This window comes from Erpetoichthys calabaricus, chromosome 5, assembly GCF_900747795.2.
Source record: "Erpetoichthys calabaricus chromosome 5, fErpCal1.3, whole genome shotgun sequence".
In the NCBI taxonomy this organism is placed as follows: domain Eukaryota; kingdom Metazoa; phylum Chordata; class Cladistia; order Polypteriformes; family Polypteridae; genus Erpetoichthys; species Erpetoichthys calabaricus.
Window position 1 is genome coordinate 154,782,692 of NC_041398.2, and position 19,973 is coordinate 154,802,664.

A 19,973-nucleotide genomic window follows, 5' to 3' on the forward strand; every position below is an offset into this window, starting at 1 on the left:
AGATAAACTACTTAGATTAAATATGCTGAAATCAATCAAATCACCAGGACCAGATTAATATTTACCCTCAGGTTCTTAAGGAGGTTATCGAGTACATATATAAACCCTTGATGCATATGTTTTTTCGTAGGCTTCAAGGATTCTAGTGTTAAGGGTGGTGATCCATAGGGGTTACTGATATTTTTTTAATATATTTAAAGAACTTGGATAGAAATATAAGCAACAAGCTGGTTAAGTTTATAGGATAGGATAGGATTAGATAGGATAGATAGGATGGATAGACAGACAGACAGACAGACACACACTTTATTCATCCCAAGGGGAAATTCACAAGATAACACCAAGTTAGGAGGATATGAGATAGGCAGACTTGTGGCAGATGAAATTTAATGTAAGTAAATGTAAAGTATTACATGTTAGAAGAGAAAATGTTAAGTTTAAATACACAATGAGAGGTCTGAAAATCAAAAGTGCACTTTATGAGAAGGCTAAAAGAATGTCAGGTTATACAGCATGATGTATAAAGAACAAGTCCAAGGAGGTTATGCTCAAGCTTTATAATACACTGGTGAGGCCTCATTTGGAGTACTGGGTGTAGTTTTGGTCTCCAGGCTACAAAAAGGACATAGCAGTGGTGCAAAAAGTCAAAAGAAGAGCAAATAGGCTGATTCCAGGGATACAAGATATGAATTATAAGAAGATTAAGACAGCTGAGCCTTTTCAGTTCAATCAAAAGAAGATTAACACTAGAATTAACAAAGCCTACGAAAAAAACTTGTAATCCCGGCCCACCTTAAATTCCTTCGCACCTCTCCGTCAGCGTCCTTTGGGTTGTAAATGTGTTGATCAGCAAGAGCAGCAAGCAGCCTGCTATCCCTTCCCTCCCGCCCACCACTGAAGCTCAATTCGCAAAGAAGGTTCTCAGTGTTCGGTGTTTATCTTAGAGTGAAGTGTCTGGAGTTGTAGAGGGTAAATAATATACAGTAATCCCTCACTACTTTGCGGTTCACTTTTCGCGGATTCACGACTTTGCGGGTTTTTAAATACAAGTGATTGCCCGCCTATCGCGGAAGTTATGTTCCAGACCCATCGGCAACAGGAGAAAATCCGCGATATAGAAAGACCACATAAATAAACATTTTATAGTATAAGCCTTAAAATACCCATCCCACATGCTTTAAACACATGTAAACTTATAAAACACACTTTGTTAACACATATGATATGTGGATGTGGGGCTAAGGATATGAGTAACATCTCACTATTATAAAACATTTTAACTTCACGCAAGACAAGACAGTGAGACAGGAAAATAGGTGCTGTACAGGCTTTTAAATTAGTGACACGCAGAGCAACAAGCAGCACAAAGCCAGCACAAAGTCCACTTCTCCTTAGAGTTCATTCAGCTCCCCACCCCCTTGACAATGCGAAGTGGCAGGAGCGTACTGCGCCTCCAGGGAGGGGGGGTTTGAGCGAACGTGCGTTCAGCCCTCACACACCCCCACTCCTCCTCCTCCTTCCGAACGCGCAGAGCGACAAGCAGGCATTTTGGCAGAAGCAGCACAAAGTCCATTTATGCTCAGCGCGAGTTCAGCTGCCCCCCCTTAACAAAGCGAGTGCAGACACATCGATGTCTGATCGCTGCATGCAGTGTTGGTCTGCGGTGTTTAAGAATGTAGAAAGTGTTTAAGAGCATAGGAAGTGTTTATAAGAGTGTGGGAAAGGTTAACAAGAGAGTGAGAAAGGTTTATAAGAGTGTGGGAAGGGTTTATAAAGCCTTAAAATATGTATAAATAATAAAATAAATATAGGTCGCTACTTCGCGGATTTTCACCTATCGCGGGGGGCTCTCGAACGTAACCCCCGCGATAGGTGCAGGGATGACTGTATTGCCATTTGGAATACATACATTTCATGTGTGTTCTGTGTCTACTACAATCTATGTAAACATATTGTTAAAAGAGAAACGTTTTTCATGTTTTAGTAATAATTGACAAAATGTAGACATTACCGTCCACCTTTGTAGATTTCTTACTCAAGTATGATTCAGAACTGCTGTGTCAGACCTATTAACAACAACAATGTCCTCAGGCCCTGTCTCTATCTCTAAGCATTGTTTTATGAAAACAAAGTTCTCCATAACCATCATTAAATTTCCAGAGCCTGGTGCACAACAAGCTGGTAAATAGAACACATATTTTCATTAAACTCTGAAAAAATGAAAGGAATGGACACAAAACAATAGCAATGGCTACTATGAGGCCAATCTTTTTTCTGAATTAAGAATTTTAAATTGAAGAAAGATACATCTACAAACTACAGCCAATGTGTTTCTTTTAAAACTCTAAAATACGTCATACAAAGGAGGTGTACATGAAGGCAACTAGGTTCCTGTACATTCTAGTTATCTTAAAGTGGATGTATAGTAGGGGTGGGCGGTATGACCAAAATTCTATATCACGGTATTTTTCTAAATTATCCCGGTTTCACAGTATTTGACGGTATTTTTTTCCCATGCATGAGTGGATGTTAAACACATTTTCCACTGCAATTACTGGCTAAGAATAACCTATTCCACTGTCAAGAGCACTGTACATTGTACAAAAAAAACATTTTAATGTGCACACAAGTATTAATACAGGTTTGCATTGCCCCATAAAGTGATACTTTTCAAGGGGGTGGCACTAATGAAGAGAAGGAAATCACATTGCATGACAGATGCAGTCAAAATATAGAACCTTTTTATTTAACAAATTTTGCAAAAACTTAAATTATAATTTTTACAACATATTTTCAACCATCCAAAGAGGTATTTAGACTTAGGAAAATATCCAGAAGTGCTTGTCAAAAGTTGTATTGCACTGAACATGTCTTAGAAAATGAATAAATAAATATTTTTTTTAAAACAACTACACTTTCTGTTAATGTTAACAATCTCTGTCCACTGACACGTTAAAGTGACTTTTTAAACAACTTTACCATCATTAAACTGCATAATATTTAAACTAATAAATAATAACAATAAAATAAATAATTGTATTATTACTGATAGTTGCACTATTACTTCAAGGCTTCAAAAGTCCAGGTGCATTACACAGTATTCACCAAATTAAAATAAAATAAAACAAGTGCAATCTTGGTGATGACATCTTTACCAACTGAACTATCATTTAGGCAAACTGCATTAATATGGACCTTGCTTCAAGCTAAGCTATATACATAAATAATACAACTGCAACTTACATTTATAATTGTATTTGTGGTATAGCCCTACGGAATCGTATTAGGGCCACGGTGATGAAAAAAAAATACGGACACAGGGAAGAAAAAAAAAAACTATACGTCGAGATTAAAGTCGACATTTCCACTCTATTCTCATAGTTTACTTTATAATTAAAGTAGAATGTCGCAAACTAAACTTCATCCTAAAATCATTGTTTAATTTACTAGATTTTCTCAAACCCTGTCATAAGTTAATGTAGCACATTAAATGCTTTGTGTTAAGTGTTCCCCGAGCTTCTTAAACTGACTTCCTCTGCACTAAGAGGAGGCACCGGCACCGAGTATAGAAACAGTATTTACACATCTGACCTTTTAAAACTAAAGCATCTCCAGGCGACAGACGTGACTCATTTTTTTCAGCTCTCTGTCCATTTTCACCACGCAGCATTCCTATGCTACCGCCCACTATTTGGTGGTGTAGCAGTGAAAAAGAGCCCTAGTGCAACAAATCTGTGTTTAGCGGTGTAGCAGTGAAAAAGGTCCCCACTTGAACAGCTTCCCACTGCGCCACGTTCCAAACGTCGTTTAGGCAATTTAAACCGGTGTTGCGGTATAAGAAAAATCCATATCATAAAAAAAATTAAAAACGGTTTTCGGTATGAACCGGTATACCACCCAGCACTAATGTATAGTACACATTATTTAGCACAAAGTTTAATGAAATATTTCATATGGCTGCCACTCAAGGTTATTTCAGGGAACATAATACGGTTGAATAGAATTTTAAAGTGGAGAATATGAGAGGACAATCACCACAAACACTTAAGTTAGATTTCTGTTTTTCGCAGAAGTTGAGATAACCAAGACTAATACACTAAACAAACATATATCACATTACTTCAAAGTGATTATATCTTATTATTTCTCCTTTAGAGGACATGTTTAAAAGCCTGTCATCCCTTACACAATATTTTAAACACCTAAGTTCCACAAAGGAACTTGGTATATACATGGTATAAAAAAGAAAAACAATAAAACACCAAAGCTCATGCAAAAAAAAGACAAAGTCCATGAGTACTTCAGCATTTTAAAAAGATGTAATTATGAGAAACAATTTTTTTCTTTTTTTAAATCCAAAAGGATACTGCATCCAACTTCAAAAACATTATTAGTTCCTATAGTCATAGTTTTAGGAAGGATGTCTTCAGTATCTGGGGTAATATTTTCGGGATAGCTGTAAAAATAATCAGATTAAATTAAGACATGATAAAAAAAACAAACAAAATATTTTCAGTAAGAGTATCTTAATAGGTAATTATTTTAAATAATAACACACTTGCCTGTTAATGATAACTGCTTGCTCCTCAATCAAGTTGCCTTCTCCAATAATTATTGGCCCTGCTTCAGCAAGAATTCGCGCTTTAGGATGTACAACTGTTCTGGGTCCTATAATATGATTTTGAATTCATATTAAAATGCAAATATTTTAAAATTCCAGTTACTTATTTATAATACATTTCCAAAATATGCTTTATAACAATAACAAGATAAATGAAAATTAACTTTGAGTTGCCACATTTCATATTCTAAACTAAACCCTGTCCAGAGAGGGCTTGGAAGTATATTGGCATAGATTATCTTTATCTAAAACAAGTTTTTACATCAAAACTAATATTTTGAACATTAAGTATAAATACAACCGCTCAGTTTTTTTCTTTTGACAACTCATGGAATCCTGTTCAAGAGTTGAGTTGAAAATGAGAGACTATACATCATATACAAAAGTAAACAAATACAACTTACTTGCTTGCTGCTTAACACTAGAATTACCACAGCCAACAAAAAAACTCGTAGATCCGTCCCACCTTAAATCGCTTCTTAAATCCTTTCGCACCTCTCTGCCATCGTCTTTTGTCATCTAAATGTACAAGCTGCAAGTAGCCGGCTATTCCATCCCCCCACTGACTTAGAACGTGCACAAATTTCTCCCAGCTCATGCCTTGATTGATTATCTGGGAGTGAAGTGGAGTTTTAGAATGGAAATAATAAATCGTTATTTGGAACACACGCATTTCATTTGTGTTCCGTTTCTACAGTAATCTGTGTAAACACATTTTTAAAACAGAAACTTTTTTCATATTCTAGTAGTAAATGACAAAATGTAGGCATATACTTCTGGCAGGTGAGGGGACGCTGGCGCACGCATGTTGTTGCCGCTCCTCCCTGTAAACAACACTTTTCGCAAAATTCGCCTAATTCTACACTTTCTTACGTTGTTTTATTTCTTTTATTGTACGTATAGTTCGTGGATACAGCTGACTCGAATTGTATGGATTTGGCTTATATTTACAGATTTTATGGACTCTACTTTGACTGGGAACAGCTGAGTCTGTGGATCACGGGATGAGAACCTTCAAGTATTTCTTTGTGCCTGGCAATCTAGGACTTCGGGATGATCTGTCTCCGTGATTATATTTAATTCGCTTTGCTGATCTGCTCCCGTTTCATCCTACAGTACTCTACGACTGGGAACTGATCTGATGTTCTTATTAACCTGGCTTTTGGCTCCGGGGCGATCACGCCTGAAATTACCAAGCGTTACTGTCTGTGGCTGTGTATTGGAACCTCCAACTCCTGCTACCTCCTCATGCTATGCTTTCTGCAGCTTTACTATTGCCGCTCACCTACGCTACCACACCCGCCTGTCCTACCGGTTCCACTGTGCTGTGCTGCTTCTCCACTGCTATTCAGATAAGTATTACTCAGCATCATGCTAAAATACTCTCATGACAAACTCCTTCTTATTAAACAGTTTGTCCAGAGCAAATGGTCTGACTGCAACATCCTAAAGGACGCCGGTATTTTGCAGCGCCCGAAATATATACATCGCGGGTCAGGTCGCCGCCACCGCCGGGCTGCGAATGAAAAGACCACCGGCAGCATTTGCTCAGGAATACGCCGTCTTTCTCATGACCCTGGAAATAGAATTGTCGGTGTGCCAAATTTGCATTATGTGGAAATAAACCCTGATTGCGGCTCTGTGCAGAAAGAAGCCTCATTATGTAATATTGCACTGTTTAACTCGAGGTCTCTTAATGGCAAAGCATTGGTGTTGTCAGAACTCATCACTGACACCAAACTTGATATTCTGTGTTTAACGGAGACTTGGCAAAAACCGAATGAATTTGCGTGTCTCACAGAGGCGACTCCAATTGGTTTCACTTTCCACTCAGAGCCTCGCAGCTCAAGACAAGGCGGAGGGCTGGCAGTAATTATCAGAGAAGACTTAAACGTTAAAAGAATCCCAATTGACTGCCCATTGTCTTTTGAGTGCCTGGCTCTTAAACTAACAACGGAATCAGGTCCTGTCTCACTCATTGTTCTTTATCGTCCCCCAAAATACAATGCATCCTTCTTATCCGATCTGATTGAACTTTTGACCCACCTAAGCTCTTACTCTCAGAGAATTATCCTTCTTGGTGATTTCAACATCCATATTGACACCCCCACATCTAAACTGAGAAATGAATTCCTGTCCTTACTGGACTGTTTTGACTTGACACAACAGGTTGATTTTCCAACCCATTCTGGTGGTCATATATTAGACCTGATCTGCACTTCTGGACTATCTGTTGCCAACATTTACGGCACTGATTTGGGACTCTCTGACCATAAAGCAGTATTTTTCACTGTCTCATTACCTCTCCCACCTCTTACCTGTAAACGACAAATTTCTTACAGAAACCTTAAAAATATCTGTCCCTCTATCCTTTCTGGATCCATTTCTGATCTTTTACTGTCTGCACCTATTCCACCAACACTAGATAGTTTTGTTCACCACTATAACTCAGCCCTTCACTCAGCATTAGATAAAACAGCTCCTTTAAAACATAAGAAGGTTTCCTTTAAACGCTCAGTTCCTTGGTATAACTCAGAATTGCGATCTATGAAAGCAGCTGGCCGACGCCTTGAGAGAATGTCACGTAAGACTGGCCTCACCGTGCACATCCAGGCTTTCTCTGACCACCAAAGAGCTTACAGAGAAGCACTAACTTCTGCCAAGAACACCCATTATGGCAGAATAATAGAAAGTGGCCATGATAACCCAAGGGTTTTGTTCCCTGTAGTTAATAAACTACTCGAACCCGCATCTGGTCCAACTACCTCTTCTACTGAAGTCTGTGAGGAATTCCTCCACTTTTTCCATAACAAAATTAAAGATCTAAATAATTTAACTAACATAAATACATCATCTGTTTATATCTCTCCCTGTTTTCCCACTCCATCCAGCTCCTTCTCTAAGTTCTCACCAGTCACATCTGCGTTTGTTAATAACCTGCTTTGTAAGATGAGGCCAACTACTTGTGTACTGGACCCCATCCCCACCACACTACTTAAATCCTGCCTTCATGCCATAATCCCGACTGTTACAACAATAATAAACTCATCCCTTGACACTGGCTCTGTGCCGCTCACTTTTAAAATTGCTTCTGTAACCCCAATGTTAAAAAAGTCTGGCCTTGATGCTGACAATCTTAACAATTTCCGGCTTATTTCCCACTTACCTTTCCTGTCAAAAGTTCTTGAGCGTGTTGTAGCTTCCCAACTCACCAATTACCTAACCTCTAATAATTTGATGGAACCCTTTCAGTCTGGTTTCAGGGCGCGGCACAGCTGTGAAACTGCTCTGCTACGGGTAACCAGTGATTTGCTTATGGCAGCAGACTCTGGACAAACTAGCATATTAATTCTGTTAGACCTCAGTGCAGCATTTGACACTGTTAGACATGACATCCTACTGTCCAGAATGGAGAACATGCTGGGTATCTCTGGCACTGCCCTCCAGTGGTTCAAGTCCTATCTGACTGATAGGCAAGAGTTTGTTAGTCTTGGCAACAGCAGATCCAGCTCAGCGCCAGTCACACAAGGAGTCCCTCAGGGCTCTGTCCTCGGTCCTCTGCTTTTCTGTATTTATATGCTTCCCCTTGGCCATATTATCCGTAGTTATGGATTGGGTTATCATTTTTATGCAGATGATACTCAGCTCTACTTCAATGTTAAAAGTGCAACTTCATCAGAGCTTTCTCAGCTCACAACCTGCCTTAGTGAAATTAAAACCTGGATGGAGCAGAACTCTTTAAAATTAAATTGCAATAAAACTGAACTCCTGCAAATTGGGACTAAAATGCAACTTAATAAAATGAGCTCCTTCCCAGTCCATCTTGGCAGTGATCTCATCAGACCTGCCTCTACTGTAAAAAATCTTGGTGTCATTTTTGATTCCTCCCTCACTTATTCCGCCCACATAAATCACATTAAGAAGCTTTCTTACTTTCACCTCCGTAACATATCCCGTGTTCGCTCCTTCCTCTCCTTCTCTAATGCTGAGAAACTTGTCCATGCTTTTATCACATCCCGCATCGATTATTGTAATTCCCTACTGGCAGGTGCCCCTTCTAATCTTCTATCACAGCTCCAGCCTATTCAAAACTCAGTTGCAAGAGTCCTTACTCAAACCAGCAGCAGCGAGCACATCACACCCATCCTGCTCCATCTTCATTGGCTCCCTGTGTCCTACAGAATCGAATATAAAATCCTACTAATAACCTACAAAGCTTTAAATAACCTCGCACCAAACTACATCAGTGACCTTCTCCATCACTATGTGCCTGCCCGCCCACTAAGGTCCTCTGATTCTGGTAATCTTGTTGTGCCCCTCACTAATCTACACTCCATGGGTGACAGGGCCTTCAGCTGTATAGCGCCCAGACTCTGGAATGACCTACCAAAATTAATCAGGTCAGCTGACTCCATGAATTCCTTTAAAAAACAACTCAAAACTCATCTGTTCAGGAAGGCTTTTAGCTCTACTTGACTTTATTACCTTTCTCTCAGTTTACTTCTCTGTCAAGATGCTCATGTAACCTGTACGTGTGTGCTAGACCATCAATTATGTTGTCTGTTTTTTTTTTTTTTCAGAATTTACTGTCTTAATCTTCTTTGTTTATTTATCTGGTTTGTACAATGCTATATACTGTATATTCTGCCGTTCTTTATTTATTCTGTAAGTGCCTTGAGCATGGGAAAGGCGCTATATAAATAAAATGTATTATTATTATTATTATTACTATATAGTGTATGAAGCCTGAAGTCCAAGTATCAAAGAAACACTTTCACGAAAGGTACAAATATAACGGAACTAGTGCGCTTTTATTCAAAAATACAACTGCAGAAAAAAAAGCCGCCTTAGTGTGCGACATTGACACTTATTTGCACCGATTGCTACTGTGGCGCAACAGTATCAGTTGCTGACTGGCAAGCAACAGGTCACGAGTTCGATCCTGCACGACTCCCTTTTGAGAAGTGAACTGCTCTTATTTTTACTATTTTAGAATAAAAAGATACATTTGATTTCAGTCTGTAACAGCCGGTGTAATGTATGATATTTGTAAAGGTTAGCTTTATTTTTGTTTTTTTTATTCACTTTTCATTCTTCCTACCCCATCTGACACTGCTGTTTTCACATAAAGACGCGCTATAGCTCTGCAGTGTATCACGATACATACGACCACGTGTTTTTTTTTTCCCAGTCTTGCCAGTCCCCACATGTTGCTGTATGCTGTTTCTTATGTACTCCAGGACATGCAGAGGAAAGCATAGTAAACAGTATTAACTTCAGCACTATATGCAATCATCAGACACTCCCCATCTGACACTGCTGTTTTCACATAAAGATGCGCTATAGCTCACACAAGGAGCGCCCTTCCTACAGTTACATGTGTACTTGTTGCAGTGTACACACCTCTGTGCTATGGTTTCTATTACACTGAGCAAGCACCTGTAATTCGCAGCTCTATTCATTATCTCAAAACACCACACACATTCACAGTAATTCCCAGTTATGTCCAGCACTCACACCCACGCCCACAACCATACAGAACTGATTCCACATCAGAGAATTTCCAGTTCCAGCATAAATTCACAAACGATCTGACGCTGTTCATTTTCAAATAATTTTGCATTAGTGCGATGATGTTTTCACATATATTGTCTTTCTTTCAGGTGTGTAATAGAAACACAGCATAGAGAGAAGTGAATATATTGTAACAGGTACACACGTTGTAAATGTAAGAAAGACAATCCTTGCGTGTGTGTGTGAACTGTGACATTTGAATCTGATGATTGCATATAGCACTGTCTTATTCAGTGCGCGCAAGAACATGCAGTTCCAGTTGCTGTGTGCTACAACATGCTGGTGGTGATCAATGCACATTTTAAAAATAGAAAGAGACAAATATATGTGACGTTTTGAAGAAATCATTTTATGACGACGCGAATAGTATCAATCAGAAAACATAATCGCACTAGTACAATATTATTTGAAAACGAACAGCGTCAGACTGGGTGTGAATTTATACTGTGGCGCTGTTAGAGTCAGATCAGAAGCTGAATAAGCTCCTGTTCTGACTCTAAGTAAAAATGTATGAATTAATCAACAGAAATAACCACGATCGACATTTTAAAACTTAACGATTTACAGTGCATACCAATTTATAAATTTTATGTCCGTTTGAGGTTACAAAAAAAAACAAAAAAAAAAAACACTTCCTCCCCAGCAGGGAATCGAACTCGGGTCTGTAATGCACGGCAAGGCTGCTGTAGCGCTAAGTCAGCAAATCTTACTGCTACTCCAGGAAGGTGTTGTAGCATCGTTGAACCTTTTGTGAAAGTGTTTATTTGATGTTTGGACGTCAGGCTTCACAAATGCTATAGTTTATGCCACATTTTGTAACATTTATTACTAAAATATGAAAAAGTTTCTGTTTTAACAATGTGTTTACACAGATCACTGTAGAAACGGAACATGCATGAAATGCGTGTGTTCCAAATAACGATCTATTATTTCCACTCTAAAACTCCAGCAGTTCAGTCACTCCCAGATAATCAAACAAGGCATGAGCTGGGAAAACTTAGTGAACGTTCTGCGACGGTGGGGGATGGAATAGCCGGCTGCTTGCTGGCTCGTCTTAATCGGCTCATTTAGAAGACAAAAGAGAGGTGAGAACGGTTTTAAGGTGGGCCGGATCTATGAGTTTTTTCGTAGATTCTGGTAATTCTAGAGTTAAAGAAAATATTAATATAATGGTAAAATATAGCCTTTTCAGAGTTTAGGGTATTAAAACGTTTAAGAGAAATAGTGTTCAATTTACTAAAATTAACATTGAGAAATGCAGCATCTGTGTCCTCTATTAAGACCAAACACAGTTTTTAGGATTACAAGGAGCCAATTGGATTAACTAGATTGAGTGAATGGTTTGAAGGACAACAAAACTACTCAACAATTTAAAAAAAAAAAAAATCCTGTTTTCACAGTAAGTGTGATACTTTCCCCGCATGTTTAAATTTTATATGTAACAAATGCAAACTACACTTTAAAATCTGATCCTCGTGAAAACCTACAATGTACTGTGAATATGGATATTACACAAAAAAAAAACAAAAAAAACAAAAAAAAACAAACAAATCAGCTTCCTGACAATTAACTACTACGGGCCCTGTCATATTACCCAACTTTTCTAGCAATTTTCAGTCTCAGTCTTCATTTACATAATCTTAGACGGTTCAAGGCATTACTCCAGCACTGGCTACATCAGATAGTACATTTACTGGCTGTCAGAAATTAGGGTGAACTTGCTATACTTTAGAAATGTGAAATGGTGCTGGAAAGTCATCTCAAAAGGTGACAAATTTGTCATCTCTTATTTCTGGTTGTGTAATCCCACATCCTCAGGCAACAAGATCAGCAACTGCAGATGTGAACTATGACATTCCCTCCAAACAGAAGTGATGTAATGTGTCACTAGTACAAGTCTAAATCATTTCTAAAGTGTAACTGAACTGCATGAAAGTCCATGCTTTATTAAACAAACCTTTCCAAAAAACTTTTTTTTTTTAGACAAACAAGACAAAAAAATAAAATAAAATAAAAGAAACAAACTGAATGTTAACTGGTCATTGGCTTACATTTATACCAGCTATGCTGCTGCTGCATGAATTTTAAATTACATTTACTAAATTATTTGTACAAACTGAAAGATTACACAAAAAGGAGCATTGATGTTTTTTCCTTTACTTACCTATGGTCACCTCACCTCTTATTTCACTTTCCACACAAACTACAGCCCCAGGTGCAATTTTAACACTGTATAAGAAAAAAAGATGTTAATAATATGATTGACCAAAGAAAACAGTGTGTTTTCACAACAAAGCTTTAAGATAAAATTACATACTACAACAACTGTGCTAAAATTCAAATGCTGGATAGATATCTCAATACTTTGATATAATAGTGCTGTACAGTGAGACATGAAATAATACATTTGTGAAACAATTATGTTTCCCTATTTTAACTCAGGTTGGCAAGACCACATCCTTAAGGTAAGCAAATTGCTCCAAATTCTTGGTTTATGTCTTAAGAGTATCTGAGAGTGTTGTGGGTGGACACTTGGGGGAAAGAGACAACACTTTCGTGCAAAAATGTTTGGAAACCCCTGGCTAAATTACAAATGATGTTGACATTTGATGTAAAAAAAATAAATAAAAATCTGACAGAAAAGTAAAATAGTGGCATTTCATGAAAATTATATATAGTTACAATTTACATGAAAAAAGTAAATTTGTAGGCCCGAGTAAAAATACACATGTTCCAATTTATCGTTATTTTTCATTTAAACAATTCAATATTGATTCTTAAAGTCTCAAGATCGATCTTGTAAATTTCTATCCTGCTCAGTTACTACAGTCATGGCCAAACGTTTTGAGAATAACACAAGTATTGGTTTTCACAAAGCTTGCTGGTTCAGTGTTTTTAGATCTTTTTGTCAGATATTCATATGGTATACTGAAGTATAATTACAAGCACTTCATAAGTTTCAAAAGCTTTTACTGACAATTACATTAAGTTTATGCAAAGAGTCAATATTTGCAGTGCTGGCCTTTTTCAAGACCTCTGCAATTTGCCCTGGCATGCTGTTAATCAACTTCTGCGCCAAATCCCGACTGATGAAAGTCCATTCTTGCATAATGCTTGGGGTTTGTCAGAACTTGTGGATTTTTGTTTGTCCACCTGCCTCTTGAAGATTGACCACAAGTTCTCAATGGGATTAAGGTCTGGGGAGTTTCCTGGCCATGGACCCAAAATTTCGATGTTTTGTTCCCCAAGCCATTTAGTTATCACTTTCGCCTTATAGCACAGTTGGCATGACACAGGTTTGATGGTAGCGCTCACCTTTTCATCTTCTGACAATCTTTTTTCTGGATGCCCCAAACAATCAGAAAGGAGATTCATCAGAGAAAATGACTTTACCAAAGTCCTCAGCAGTCTAATCCCTGTACCTTTTGCAGAATATCAGTCTGTCCCTGATTTTTTTCTTGAACAGAAGTGGGGAATGTTTTCATTCAGCTTTCCTTCAATCCTACTAATCTCCTAGTTCCCGATGCTGCCACCACCATTGGAATGGCATTGTGCAGGTGTTGAGCAGCACCTGGTTTCTTCTAGACATGATTCTTATAAATGAGGTCAAACAATTTATTCTTGGTATCATCATACCAGAGAATTTTGATTGTCACAGTCTTGAGAGTCCTGTAGATGTCTTTTTGAAAACTCCAAGGAGGCTTTCATTGGTCTTTGAGGACAGGCTTCCGTCTGGCCAATATGCCATAAAGCCCACATCGGTAGAGTGTTGCAAAGATGGCTGTCCTTCTGGGAGGTTCACCCATCTCCACACAGGTTCTCTGGAGCTCAGCCAGTGAGACCACGAAGTTCTTTGTCACTTCTCTCACTAAAGTCCTTCTCCCCCTATTGCGCAGTTTGGCTGAGCAGGCAGCTCTAGGAAGAGTTATTGTTGTTCCAAACTTCTTCCATTTAAGAATTATAAAGGCCACTGCACTTTTGGAAACCTTCAATGATGCAGAAACTTTTTTCTAACCTTCTCCAGATCTGTACCTCAGCCCAGTTCTGTTTATAAACCCTGGAGGCAATTATTTTGATCTCACAACTAGTTCTTGCTCTATACATATTGTCAACTAAAGGACCTTCTATAGACAGGTATGTGCCTATTCTTACAATGCCCATTCAATTGCATTGGCCACAGATTTTAAAGAAAAATTTTAGCCAAACAAGCTGCAGAAACTTCTCAGTGATGAATGACAGAATGGAATGCACTTGAGACAAAATTTAACAGTCATAGTGAAGGATCTGAAAATTTGCATCAGCATGAGAAAAATGACAAAATCCCGTTTTTGCGTTGTCATTTTCAGATATTGAGTGTTGCTTGATGTGGGAAGAAAAGAATTTAAACTATTTTAGCATAAGGCTGCAACAAAACAAAAAGTGAAAAAAGTATACAGGTTTGAAAACTTTCTGAAAGCACTGTAAACCTGTCTACAGGTGTCAAAGTCATATGGGGATTTTGCATAGCCTCCTTGTAGAGTATAAGCTGTTCTTGCTATCAGTTTTCTTGGTAATCCAGATCTGGGGCCTCATGTATAACACCCTGCATAGAATTAAAACTAAAACATGGCGTATGGACAAAACTGGAAATGTGCAAATGCACAAAAATTTCCAGATGCATAAAACCGTGCATACGCCAAGCTCCATACACTTCCCCTTTATAAATCCCAATGAACGTAAAAATTTATCGCATGTACACATGCCTACAGCCCTATCTAAACTCCTCCCAGAATTTTGCATATTTGACTACGCAACTCAATATAAATAGCCTACTTCCATTCAGTGTTTTGTTAAAAGACAATGGCAAAAGCACGTGAAAAAATTAATTTCACCGAATGAAGAGGAGGCAAGGGAAAATGTACTCTATGTTGCCTTAAGGATTGGCTCCAGCAGACCCCAGTGACCCTGTGTTCGGATTCAGCGGGTTGGATAATGGATGGATGGATGGATGGGAGTGATACAGTGGGGCGGAGACACTCGAAAGTTCAAGTTCAGAAAGTTGCACAGAGCCTGAAACAAAAAAAAGAAGTGGTCAGATATCAAAGTCGAAGTGAAAAGCAAGTCACAGCCCACCATTTGTTTATTCTGTTTCAGACAATATGACAAAAGCTGATCCCCGTGCTGAGGACACGACTCCAGGTACTGCTGCGCCAAGCACATTTTCAGACGCTGGCTGCATATACACCATTGCCTAGGAAACCGGTGGGAGAACATCTGGCAATGTGCTCATGGAAGCTGTTCTGGAGTCTCATAATGCAATAGTAGATGCTATAGGAGATTTGGCTAATGAACTAAAGAATATAAAGGCTGTACTATGTGATACTGACCATAAATTAAACGAATTGGTTGAAAATAAATACTGCATCTGATTACCTCTTTTTACATTCTGTTAATTACATTCAAACGAAGCTGTAATGCATTTTGATTTGGATGATCACTTTATAGGTCAAGGTCTAGTTCATCATACCGCATCTCTTCAGGTATGGGCAAGTCACAATTGTGTGCCAAATTAAACAGCACGCTAGATGCTTGCACAATTCAACACACTTTCTGTACATTATTGGACAGCACATTAAAAATTAAAAAAGTAATGTCGGCTCATTCTTTTGGCGATTCATCCCCGGCTGATCTAACTTGTCTGCTGCTGTTGCAATAGCAAATGTACATGCAGTTGACTGCTGATTTCAGAAACCAGATGTTGCTGCGAATTGCGATTTGATATTTGCCTGCTCAACCAGAGTGTAAGGAAATCTTATATATCTGGATGACAAGCAGGTAATACCATCCTATACAGATGGCACGGCTCCTGTGGCTAAAAACCGGAGAGTGAACAGAACTTGCAAAGGAGCAAGAACAGCATAATTCCTCAAAGTCTGCTTTTGTAAAGCCAGCTCCAGTTCAGCACACAGCTCCAAGAGGATAGCTCTTGAGAATTGAAATTGACTTAGAAGCCAGTCATCATCTATAAATACATGCTCTCTTCCAATTCTTCCATTTGCAATGTCTTTTAACAATGCTAAAGCAGCTATGCTAGTTGGAACAGTACGGTCATTCTGTGAACCATTATATTATTACAGAATGATTACAATCTAATGAATTAAACTTGTAAACGATATGCAATTAATTTTGGTGTATTTGATAATGCCCATATCATTGATGCGAATATGAAAAAGAAAATATATAAACAGCATACAAACTGTAGCACTGCTTTGACCCTGGGTGCTGCCACTTTGCAAAACTGAACAGAAAAGCATGTACGCAAAATGTGGGGATGCTGTGAAAACGTGTGTGGCTTTACGCCAAGTTTAGTTTTCATATATCTCGAAGTGAGCGTGAAAATGGGCAGACGCAACATTTTTGTGCTGATGTACCATCTATACAGTACATGAGGCCCCTTGTCTTGACATAAACAATTCCCCTTTAGTGTCATTTCTAAATGACATTTTGGACACTGGAATTGTTTTGATATCTTTTTATAGACTTTCCCTACTTATTAGGCACAAATTAGTCTAAACGTCAGATCCTTACTTGCCTAGAAATGTCCATTGTTGGGTTGTTGGGTGTTACACAACGGTTGAAGAGTCAAAGAATATTAGGCTCTGGAATTGCCATCAGCTGATAATTCTTTTTTTTTACTTTTAAGAATTTAAAAGTTTTGAACATACCCTCTATGTGAGAATTTAATTTTTTTTTCCAATTACATATAATACAGAACATAAGTTACCCACTGACTTAAAAGTGGTGGGGGGGTAGGATTCTTCCAGTTTGGCAAGATAAGTCTACATGCTAGTAGTGTAGTAAAGGCAATTACAGTTTGTTTGTCCTTCTCCACTTTAAGCTTCTGAGAGTGTATCAAACACTGATATTGTCTGATAGGCATGCAAAGCTTTTTGTCTAAAATGTTAATTTGGTGCATACCGCAGAACATGTGGTCAAGTGAGGCTAGAGCTAGACTGCAACGTTCACAGGTTGAATCTTGTTCTGGAAACACCTTGGACAATTTGAAACTAGACAAATGCACTCGACAATAGATTTTAAGTCGAATAATTTAAAAGATTTTACGTTGAATAATTGAGTGTTTTCAACATAAGTGACAAATCCTTTCCCCAATGTACTTTGGAGTCTTTGAAAGGAAGAGACTTATATTAGTCGTCCAGTAATACAGTTGAAAGGTAGTGTCATGTGCCCTTCTCCTTTAGGTCATTCTAAAATCACCGATCGATGATAGATAGATAGATAGATAGATAGATAGATAGATAGATAGATAGATAGATAGATAGATAGATAGATAGATACTTTATTAATCCCAAGGGGAAATTCACATACTCCAGCAGCAGCATACGGATACAAAAAAACAGTATTAAATTAAAGATTGATAACAATGCAGGTAAAAACAGACAATAACTTTGTATAAAGTTAACGTTTACCCCCCCAGGTGGAATTGAAGAGTCGCACAGTTTGGGGGAGGAACGATCTTCTCAGTCTGTCAGTGGAGCAGGACAGTGACAGCAGTCTTTCGCTGAAGCTGCTCTTCTGTCTGGAGATGACGCTGTTTAGTAGATGCAGTGGATTCTCCATAATTGATAGGAGCCTGCTGAGCGCCCGTCGCTCTGCCACAGATGTCAAGCTGTCCAGCTCCATGCCAACAATAGAGCCTGCCTTCCTCACCAGTTTGTCCAGGCGTGAGGCGTCCTCCTTCTTAATGCTGCCTCCCCAGCACACTACTGCGTAGAAGAGGGCGCTTGCCACAACCGTCTGATAGAACATCTGCAGCATCTTATTGCAGATGTTGAAGGATGCCAGCCTTCTAAGGAAGTATAACAGGCTCTGTCCTTTCTTACACAGAGCATCAGTATTGGCAGTCTAGTCTAATTTATCATCCAGCTGCACTCCCAGGTATTTATAGGTCTGCACCATCTGCAGACAGTCACCTCTGATGATCACGGGGGGTCCATGAGGGGTTTGGTCCTCCTAAAATCCACCACCAGCTCCTTGGTTTTGCTGGTGTTCAGGTGTAGGTGGTTTGAGTCACACCATTTAACAAAGTCCTTGATTAGGTCCCTATACTCCTCCTCCTGCCCACTCCCGATGCAGCCCACGATAGCAGAGTTGTCAGCGAACTTTTGCACGTGGCAGGACTCCAAGTTGTACTGGAAGTCCGATGTATATAGGCTGAACAGGACCGGAGAAAGTACAGTCCCTTGAGGCGCTCCTGTGTTGCTGACCACAATGTCAGACGTGCAGTTCCCGAGACGCTCATACATGTGATGTCAGAGCAACAGGCCGGAAGTCATTCAGCTCACTAGGACGTGATACCTTTGGGACTCAGTGATGCAAGATGTTTTCCAAAGCCTTGGTACTCTCCCCTGTTCCAGGCTCAGGTTGAAGATGCGCTGTAGAGGACCCCCCAGCTCCGATGCACAGACCTTCAGCAGTCGTGGCGATACTCCATCTGGACCCGCTGCTTTGCTGGCACGAAGTCTCCTCCAGCTCTCTGCTCATCTGTGCTGTTGGAATTGTGGGTGGGAATGTCTCTCCTATGCTGGTATCAGCAGAAGGATGTGTGCAGGGTGCAGTACTCCGAGGACAGAGTGAGAGTGGGTTAGGGTGGTCAAACCTGTTAAAGAAGTTGTTCATTTGGTTTGCTCTCTTCACGTCTCTCTTGATGGTGGCACCCTGCTTCGAGCTGCAGCCAGTGATGATCTTCATCCCATCTCACACTTCCTTCATGCTGTTATTCTGTAACTTCTGCTCCAGCTTTCTCCTGTACTGCTCCTTCGCTGCCCTGAGCTGGACTCGGAGTTCCTTCTGCACGCGCTTGAGCTCATGCTGATCACCGCCTTTAAAAGCCCTTTTTTTCTGGTTCAAAAGGCCCTTGATGTCACTTGTAATCCATGACTTGTTAGCATAGCAGCGTACAGTTCTTACTGGATCTACAATGTCCATACAGAAGTTGATGTAGTCAGTAGTGCAGTCAACAACCTCCTCAATGTTCTCACTATGTGATCCCTGCAGGATATCCCAGTCTGTAGTTCCAAAGCATTCTCTCAAAGCCTTCTCTGCCTCAGGAGACCACTTCCTGAATGAGCGTATGGTTGTAGGTAGCTCCCTCACTCTTGGTTTGTAGTGAGGCTGAAGCAGAACCAGGTTATGATCTGGTTTCCCAAGCGCAGTCAGCGGGGTGGCGCTGTATGCGTCTTTAACGTTTGCATATAGTAAATCAATAGTCTTATTTCCCTGGGTGTTACAGTCCACATACTGGGAGAAGGCAGGTAATGTTTTGTCCAGCGATTAGCACAAGCGCCTCAGGGTGCTGTGTTAGTAACTTAGCAACAGCAGAATGGATGATGTCACCCGCTGTCTCCACATCCACCCGAGGAGGGATGTAGACAATGACATGTCCAAACTCTCTGGGCAAGTAATAGGGATGCAAACTTACGGCGAACAGTTTGATGTCCCTGCAGCAAGTGGAGACTTTGACGTTAACATGGCCAGAGTTACACCACCGTGTATTAACATAGACAGCGAGCCCTCCTCCTTTGTGCTTCCCGCAGGTACTTGCATCTCTGTCCGCTCCAACTGTGCTAAACCCGGGTAGCTCCACGTTAGCATCTGGGATGGTGGTAGTTAGCCACGTTTCGCAAAAGCACAACAAACTGCATTCTCTGTAGGTTCTGACATTTTTCACCAGCGCAGCCAGTTCGTCTATCTTATTTGAGATTGAGTTCACATTTCCCAG

At 39.6% G+C, this 19,973-nt stretch overlaps 1 protein-coding gene across 1 annotated transcript in view; it reads right to left on the reverse strand.

The window, feature by feature from the left end:
* Nucleotides 1-19,973, reverse strand: part of dctn6 (dynactin subunit 6) — a 143,450-nt gene that overhangs the window by 71,043 nt on the left and 52,434 nt on the right. The window contains exons 2-4 of the mRNA XM_028802151.2: nt 12,360-12,424; nt 4,563-4,668; nt 4,368-4,456 (exon numbers count right to left, since the gene is read on the reverse strand). Of these exons, the coding sequence (XP_028657984.1) occupies nt 4,368-4,456; nt 4,563-4,668; nt 12,360-12,424 (260 nt within the window). The remainder of the gene's footprint in view (nt 1-4,367; nt 4,457-4,562; nt 4,669-12,359; nt 12,425-19,973) is intronic.